Below are 9,111 nucleotides of genomic sequence, written 5' to 3'. Positions count from 1 at the left end.
CCCACACATGTTTTACCGTCTTTACCAAAATTCCCCACCTTCTGTTGGATATGAAGTATAAAGTTTGAATACACAGACGTATGGGATTCGGAACAGCCTCATTCCCACTGTTATCGGTCTATTGAAAGGATCTCTCAAACGTTCAACTGCAGCATGCAGTTCGACTCCAGGCCTGAGCTCAAAAACAAACGAAGCCTCTCTGGTGTTTTTTTATTAAATCCCACACTTGACATGAGCTGCCCACAGCCCATGAGTCATTTAACATTTGTAACTTAAAACTGAATAAAATAATAAAATCGTAAAATCAGGGGCTCTCACACGACATTCCATCCCTCAGCAGCAGGTACAACATATTTAGCCCTCTTGTTCTCACAATGTGTATCTGGAATTATTCAAACACACCTCACCATCACTTGTATATAATGGGATCCTGTTAACCATCCTCTGTAATTCTGCAGTTTCCATGGTATATCGTCCCAGTTCAACGACACACCTGCAGTCTCCCACCCTCCACACATAACCATCACAGCTACTGAATCAGGCATGACCTGTCTGCAGGAAAGTTAAAAATCTAAATCCAGTTTTGTAATCTTTTTTCTTCACGCTTACTGTTGTCTGGTGTGTCATGTTCCCCACACCATATTTCCGGGTGTATTGTCCTCTTTTCACAGTGCAAAGAATTCTTACTGCTGCTCCTGCAAAAGTTTTCTTGCAATATCCCATTCTTATGTTTTCACTCTATATTAATATTCCAATTTCCTTTGCAGTCCGTGGTTCATCACATACCTTTTCGTTCTCTTTTATTTTCTAGAACTACTGAACAACTCCAGGACCCTGACAAGTTCGCAGAGAGATAAGTGTTCTCCGCAGGACTGGAAACAAGGGCTCAGTGATTTAAAAATTTCCTCAGTCTCCGTTCAGAACAAATACCACCCTGTCTCTCTAACAAGAGCCATATGTACCTACAGCACAGAAAGATATCTTTCAGCCTATCGTATCCACGCTCAGCGAAAACAGCCAAACAAACATGTAATCACATTTTCCACCACTTGGTCCATAGCATTGCTTGCCATGACATCAGAATTGCACGCCTAAATGCCACTCACTCCAGAAGCAGATTAGGCAATAAAGGCAAAACAATCGCAGAGACACTTTATTTTTCAGTAATTCTGTTATTCGCTCGATTTAATGTGTTTAATAAATGGGAAAAATAAATGTGAAAGAAGTTTCCTCAACGCTTCTCTGAACTTTGTCTGTGTCACAGCATAAATATAAGTATTTGTGCAACAACTGAGGAGCTGAAGCATGAAGCCCAAATCCTGGATAAAGTACTCATGAGTGACAATCAGATTCAAAAGGAAACACACACGTCTCCACATAGAAAATGTAATTAATACTGCCCATAACAGTATGAAGTTCACTGATATAAGCAGCAGTAAAATGATAGATTTCCTCCGGTTGTCTAACTCTGAGTCTTCTGCATTTTCCACATTTTTGTGAGCTCGAAGTCTCTTGCGTACTTTGCTTGTCATTAAAATCTGTCTCACCGTCATAACGTTGAGCAGCAGAATTAGGACAAATGGGGCGCAGGGTGTGAGAACGTAATTGAGAATATCGACTGTCATCCAAACAAGAGAATACTGAACAGCAAATGATACACCACAAAACCATGGAGCGTTCACTAAAATGTATCTACCTGTTAACATGAAATATTGGGTGATATTCTTTGAAAAGCTCAGCAGAGACACTGTTCCCAGAACCACTGCTGCAGTTTTCCTGGTGCAATATTTACTTTTCAGTGTCTGGGAAGAAATTGCCACAAAGCGATCAAAAGTGAAAGTGACAGTGAACCAGACAGAACAGTCAGTGGATGCATAAAGCAGGATTGCGTGAATGTTGCACGTGGGTACATAGTACAGGAAACGGAAATGCTCCTTGTAAACAATTGGAATGTGTCTCAATATCAGGTCGAAGACAATTACCAACAGATCTGCCACTGCCATGGCCAGGAGATAGCATGTCACACTCTTGGAGAGACCCCAGTTGTTCCGGGATAGGATGACAATAGTCAGTAGGTTACCTGTCAGGGAGGGAAGGTACAAAAATAATTTTTTTAAAAAGTCAATGTGATCATTTTAATTCTGCACTAATTAAACTTGTTACATTTATCTTAATATCTTCAATAGATTGGCGGTTGGGGTGGGCTCAATTTGCTCTGCTGCCTGCACAGATTTCCAATGCATTTTCAGGCCAATGGCGGTGGCAGAATGCCTCTCCCAGCTTCGGTCACCGTGAAGGTTCTGCCTTTCCCGCCCGTCTTTTTGTCTGTGTGTTTTTGACCTTCATGATAAACAGAAATCAACAATTTCTCTACAAGGAAATAGACCTACGATCCTCTCGCACAATGGTACCTTGTTTCCATGATCGATTGTGGTCATTTTATGGGGATGAGCAAGTATGTGACCCAAAAGACGCCAAATCAACTTGAAGGTCGGAGAGAGAATGTGATAGTGGTTATTTGTTTTCAGACTGGAGGCTTGTGACCATCAGTAAGTCACAAAAGGTGAAGGTGGGTGTGTTCATGTTTTTTTTGTCATTTATGTAAATGATTTGCATCCGAAATTGGGACGAATGGTTAATAAATTTGCAGATGAAATGAAACTTGTTAGTGTAATGTACAGTGAATAACGCTGCCTCAGATTAAACGGGAACTTGATCATCTGAGGCATTGGACTCACGAGTTGCAGAATGAGTTTCATTCAGATCAATGTGAGGTGGTGCATTAAGGTGCCGTTAAAAAGCAGCCACTGAAAGACCTTTTCACTGCACTCCTATGCTTCTATGTGACAATACATGACACTCAAGTCACTTGAGCATATTTGCCTAAAATTGTCTCCAATTCTGCCTCAATGTGATCTGCACTCAACCAATGTGCAACAAAATAGACTTTTGGGGGGCATCCTCTCAGAGCAGGCATTCTCTCAAAAATCACTCTGACTCTCAGATACTTAATGACATTTACACACCGATCCTCTAAGTTATAAAGAGAATAAAGGATGTAATTGAACTCTTTCTTCTTCAACATTTATTTTACGTCTGGAGGCAGCTCAGTGAACGTTCTGTGAACTGATTTCCAAACATATACAATCTCTCCAAAGGAAGGAAATGATGCTTTTTAGAATACTCTTGTGTAATAGCAAAAACGCTGCAAATATTTCATAGCTGTCCACTGGAATTGAGACTAACTGCTTGTATCGATATCCTAATATGTTATTCTTCACGGATACAACACAGATAACATGGATTGGAATAAGACCGGGGATTCGGATTACTGGATGGAGACCAGAATCTGTGACTGGAAGTTTAGAACATGCCCACTCTTCACAAAATACAATTTTCTAGAATTGTCGTGCAGTTTGATATGTAATAGATAACTAAAACCAAAGCACAAGGACTTACTTGGAACTCCAACGAGAGCCAGAACAGGATAGTAGCCAGCTTGAATAACGTGAAGTATGCAAGAGATCCACCATTGCCATTGTAGCGTTTCATAATATGTAGAAATAGTGTAGAGAGAACCGATCAAACTCCTGTTCATTGCATTAGCTGTCAAATCGATTAAAGGCGAATTCTGTTCTACCAACTCTATCCCTCTGCAGTCTGTAAATACGAGGGCTGTTGGTCTTGCCGAGTCTGCTGAATGATAAACGAAAAACACTCCATAAATAATAGAGCAGAGAACCCCTCCCACCGTTGACACAGTTACGGTCCATGGAGAATGACATTAATCACAGTCTCAGAAAAACAAAAAAGCCATTTGCTAACCCCTTGTGATTTGAATTAAAAAGAATATTCACTTTGTCCGGATTGGATACAAGATATTTTCAGATGGAATGAATGTTCAAAATTGCAAATGTTCAGACAAAATATGAAAATCTTCACTCTGCGTACACATGATTCTGGAAAAGCCGTTATAACTCTGGTTTCTGGTGCATGGTGAGCCCCAGGGTGTTGATAATATGGACATCAGTGACTGTAACACCATTGAATGTCAAGACGGATACTTAGATGGTCTCTTGTTGATGATTGTCATCTGTGCGGCATGAATGTTACGTGCCACTTGTCAACCTAAGCTCAGGTATTCCCCAAACCTTGTTGCATTTGAACATCGACGGCTTTCATAGCTCTCATCCAGCTTGTACTTTGGATTACTCAAAAAATTCTAACTGTTGTAACTTTTTATTGGTTTATCGTCTATACACAGGAAATGCATCTCGAACCTGTTCTGTTCCTCCCCATACATAGATTTTCGGTCCTCACTTTCGATAATCGTCTTTAATCACATGGACTTTAACTGATGTTCCGACCCGAAGATGATTTTCTTTATCATCATTTACTGTACTCAATACACTTTGAACTTATGAACTTATTTGAATTAATTGATTAGTTATAACACTGCTGTCTAGACCATTAATCTGAAACTGTGAACCGCAAATGTCTGCAGCATCTCCGATCATTCGTCTGAATTCTCTGTTCCATTCTTTCTCCCTGGTTATGCGAGCCTCTTGATTGAACAACATCTTGATCAAGTCGTTATAAATGTAAGAAAAATGTCTGGACACCATGTTGGTAACTGAATACCTGAGAGATTCAAAATCACGTTTCCATGCAATATGATACCCGTGCTTCACATCACCATGCCACATTTAGACCCTTCTTTTCCTACTTTATCCACTGTCCCTTGGGATTTATTGGTTTTACCAAGACTGAATCCTCGTTTATCAGCAACATTGGAGTGACAATTAGCCGGAAACTCATGTGGGCTGTCATATAAACCGCATGGTTACAGTCGTGTACAGTTGACCCTACAGACTGTAGGCACTCGACAGGGTTTTCAGGATTTTCTGCAATAATTCGAAGTGATGTCTGAAACTCTGTGCAATTTTCAGGGAAATTGGACTTGATTTCAGTTTCGCAAGAAAAAGTAACCCATGAAATTTTGGCGGCAGGGAGCATGGCAGGGAGGCGTCTCCCAATGCCTCGGATCTGCCCACATCAACGTTTTATTTGTTGTAGGGTTAGTCACCTCATTATATTTATAAGTACTGAGACGATAATTGGCCCTGCTGAAGGGCTGGTTGAATAGTTAGTCTCTATATTTCAGACGAGTCCGAGAGGGTTCTGTCTGTATTAATATTGCTAACCCCCGTCCGCCCCGCCCCCTCAGCATCCCTTCCACACCAAGTGACAGTGAGACTTCTGCTTACATTGTACACAAGTCTTCTACTTCTATTTCCACTGAACAATGGATTCCTGCTGTTCTCTCCTGTACTTCACTGTGTAAGACAGCAATGCAGTTTCAATAATCAGCTTCATATTTTGTCTGAAGTTCGAAAGCAAAAATATTAAGGTGTTATCTATTGTTGCTTGCAGATGATCAATTAAATTGATCTTCAGTCTAAATTCTGTTCTTCCAAAAAAATTACCCATTCGGCTTGTTGCCGGAAAATATTTTGTTCAAAAACTTTGATTGATTTGCTAAGCCAAAAACGTGTTCACTCGGGTGCGGTTACTTTAGCAGACAAACCAGTGATTGGTGCCAAAACTTAATTTTATTCTTCTCTATTCTCCCTCGAATTGGCCTCAGAAATAAGGAAATTGAGTGGGGTAGCGTCTTGTATCTCATTAAATTCTCGTTCCAGGCCCTCTCAATCTATGGAACAATAGAAAAGCACGTTGCACCGCTCTGGCACTCCAGGAGGAAAGCCTTTTCATTGCGAAGTCTGAAGTTGATACACTCCTTTCGATAAGCTAGTTTCAAATTTTAACGTTTGTACGTCTCACTTCTCATAACAACTGGTTTTCAAATCAGTTACTGGGTTAATGCCCGAATGTTCATTTGTGGTGTTGGAGTCTCATTATTTATTTATTTATTACTCTGGGTTTGGAGGATCCTGATCTTTGTGACACAGGGAAACTTCATCCAAAGAGGGCGGAGGTGCACCCCATTTGGGATTATATTCATTCCCCACCCTGAACTGAATAGCTTTTCTGTTCGTCCTGAACCGAAGGCCAATTGGAATTGTACCTTACCTCCCAGAATTTCTCTACGGGTCCCAAAGCGCAGAGAAATCTTCTCTGGCTTGAAATGGTGCCTTCAAGGTTGCAATCTCTTGCTGCTCTTTGGATTGATCAGCATTTTGAAGTTATTGCTGAAGCTGTGTGTGATCTCCTCCGTCAAGTGCCGCCTGCGGATCTTTGTGATTTTTTAAAAAAGTTCCTGAGCCCGAGTTTCTGACCCGGAAACCTGCCTGTGTGTATTCTCTGCATTCCTCAAGTTACTGAGAGGAGTGGGATGGAGACACTGAGGACAGCAGGGTGCAGTGACACACTGGTGGTGTACACTGCGGTCAGAGCTGCATCCGTTCAGGCAACAGGGAAATTTCTGCCACCCTTGTGACTCGTGCCTTGTCGATAGTCGAATAGTTTTTGGTGAGTCAGGAAGTGATTTACAGGCCGCAGTGTTCCTAGCTTTTAACCTACTATTGTAACCACGACGTTTATGTGACAATCCACATGAGTTTCTGGCCAGTTGTAACTCCAGTGTTGCTGATAAACAGGGATTCAGTCTTGGTAAAACCATTAAATGCCAAGGGACAGTGGATAGATTGTCTCTTATTGCGAATGGTACCTGCCTGGCATTTGTGGGGCATGAACATCATTTACCACTTGTCAACCCAAACTCGGATATTGCCCAGGTCTTGTTACGTTTGACTAGGGACTGACTCAGTATCAGAGGAGTCCGGAATGGTGCTGAGCATTGAGGATTAATTCAGAGCAATTGGCACCGGGGTGCCAACAGAAAGTAGCTTCAACGTCAAGAATACCTCCCTGGATTTATATTTTGGTTGTTCTTCAATCACAGCAGGTTGACGTCGCTAGAGGAGAAGCATTTGTTTTCATAATGTTGTGGAGATCTACAGCACAGGAAAAATATAAAAGTTCCTTTGTCACAGGGCGTTGGCTGCAGTAAAGAACGTCTATGTTAATCCCTTTTTCCAGCACTTGGTCCATTGCCTTTAATGTCGTTTCAACTGAATTCCTGAATAACTCTTATTGCAGTTGTGATGTCGAACAGCTTTACAGGCAGTGAGGTCCAGATTCACACCGCCATCTAAGGTGTACACAGACTTCCTTTTTACCCAACTCCTCTGAGTCTCTGCTGTTAACCATCACTCCGTGTTCCCTTTGTAATTTATCCCTGCAGCAAGTGAAAAGTTCCTTCCTGTCTCCCTTAGCTCTGGCCACAATAATTTTACACATCACTATCACACCCTTTCCAACGTCCCGACTCTCATGAAAACAGCCCCGGTCTATCCAACCTTTCCTTAAATCTGAAACTCGACAGCCCAGGCGACATTTTGCTCATCTCTTTTGCACCCTTGTCACATTTCCCACGTTTGTCCTCTGATACACTGAGTGTCTGTTCCTAGTTGTCCTTCCGAAGAAGACGGCAAGTTGACTTCTGGAAGTACCGCAGCCTGTGCGTTGCAGGTAGACCCACAAGAACATCAGGGGCAATTCCAGGATTTCAATCCAATGGCAATTACGAAAATGTGATATATTTCCAAGTAAGGATGGTGAGTTTTTTGGTGACGGTGCAGGTAATGGTGTTTCTATGTATTCGTTGAAACAGCTTTTTGATCTGGAAGTGGTCGTGAGCCTGGAAGTTTCTTTCTAAGGAACTTTGACGAATTTCTGCAATCACACTGCATCCATGGAGCAGCAGTGATGGAGAGGAGAATCGACATTTGTATAATAACTAAGGAAGTAATTTAAAATATCTTGTGAAGAGCCCATTTTTTGATCTGCATATGGAAAATCATTGCCACACATTAGGATATCACATGCAGTGGATGAGAAAGTGGATTGAGAGCTGGTTTGGATATTCACTAAACTTATATCTCTGGGTTTGATAAAGGTCAGTCGTTTATTTCACACAAATAATCCAAAGGACTCTTGACGGATGTAAGGAATAAAATTGAAATCATTGTTTCAGTTTGTCTGTGATATCTCTTCATATATAGCCTAATTAAAGGCAGACTGTCGCCATTTGCGCATAAGAGTTGGCGTCCCTGAGTGGGCTTCGACAAGAAATGACATGAAGATACTTCGAATCTGAACCTGCCAGCCTTGCATTCTCCAAAATCTTTCTTGAGCCTGAAAAAGTGGAAGCTGGCAGGCGTGATGATGAAAATTTAGTTGGGAGAATGAGGATAAAGGCGATCCCAGCAGCATTTGGGTTTTTCTTTTCAGATTTATTCAGAACATTTACGTTTTTTAGATTGTTGAATTTGACATTTAAACTGTATTTTGAAATCATTATCGATTGTCAACCTGAGCGACAGAACTTGGTTGAGAAATATTGAATGTGAATATGTAGATGTGGACAGTGTACTGTGAAGCCCGTGATGCTATGAGTCCTGGCGCACTGAATCATTGTGTGCAGTTAATTAGGATGTGCTTGGAGAAGCTTACATCGTAGCCCATGAAGCATGAACGAAAACAGAGACATGTCGACCTCAGTGAGTTGAAGTCAGAAAATTTGGAGTGGCAATCATAAAATGCCAGGCGAGAGGGAATTTCAAAGCCCACGAAATTTCTAGTCATGAGAGAGCAGTTTTTCATTCGTGAAACACAGAATTAAAGGGGAAGCGTGAGGTATTACAAATGGGCAATGAGGATAAAATTGTTTATTCCAATGTTGCCAAAGTCAATGCAGAGAAAGCTCAGGGTCAGAAATTCAGACTCAGGAACTTGAAAACAAAAAGAAATATCTGTGGGAGGCAATTAATGCAGTGTCACACGCACACAGCTTCAGCAATAACTGTAAAATGCTGATCAGTCTAAGTACCAGCGAGAGATTGCAGCTTTCAAGCCACTCTTTCAAGCCGGACAAGATGTCACTGTGCTTTGGGACCCATAGGGAAATTACAGGAGGAGAGGTACAATTTAAATCATGATCGGTTTAGAATTAACCCGTCTGCTATTTCGTTCAGGAATGAATAGAATCCCAATTCCACTATATTTGACTGGAGGCTCCCTGGGTCC

The 9,111-nt window shown here is 41.4% G+C and overlaps 1 protein-coding gene across 1 annotated transcript; it reads right to left on the bottom strand.

The window, feature by feature from the left end:
- Window positions 1-869: 869 nt before the first annotated feature.
- LOC132207291 (probable G-protein coupled receptor 139) lies at window positions 870-3,678 on the bottom strand. The gene is made up of 2 exons (XM_059642490.1): window positions 3,460-3,678; window positions 870-2,080 (listed from the first exon to the last, which is right to left on the bottom strand). The coding sequence occupies exons 1-2, from the start codon at window positions 3,596-3,598 to the stop codon at window positions 1,173-1,175; spliced, it is 1,047 nt and encodes a 348-aa protein (XP_059498473.1). The 5' UTR covers window positions 3,599-3,678; the 3' UTR covers window positions 870-1,172.
- Window positions 3,679-9,111: the final 5,433 nt, after the last annotated feature.

This window comes from Stegostoma tigrinum, chromosome 44 (assembly GCF_030684315.1).
Source record: "Stegostoma tigrinum isolate sSteTig4 chromosome 44, sSteTig4.hap1, whole genome shotgun sequence".
Taxonomy (NCBI): domain Eukaryota; kingdom Metazoa; phylum Chordata; class Chondrichthyes; order Orectolobiformes; family Stegostomatidae; genus Stegostoma; species Stegostoma tigrinum.
The sequence above is the reverse complement of the archived record's forward strand: the minus strand, read 5'-3'. Positions and strand labels throughout refer to the sequence as shown.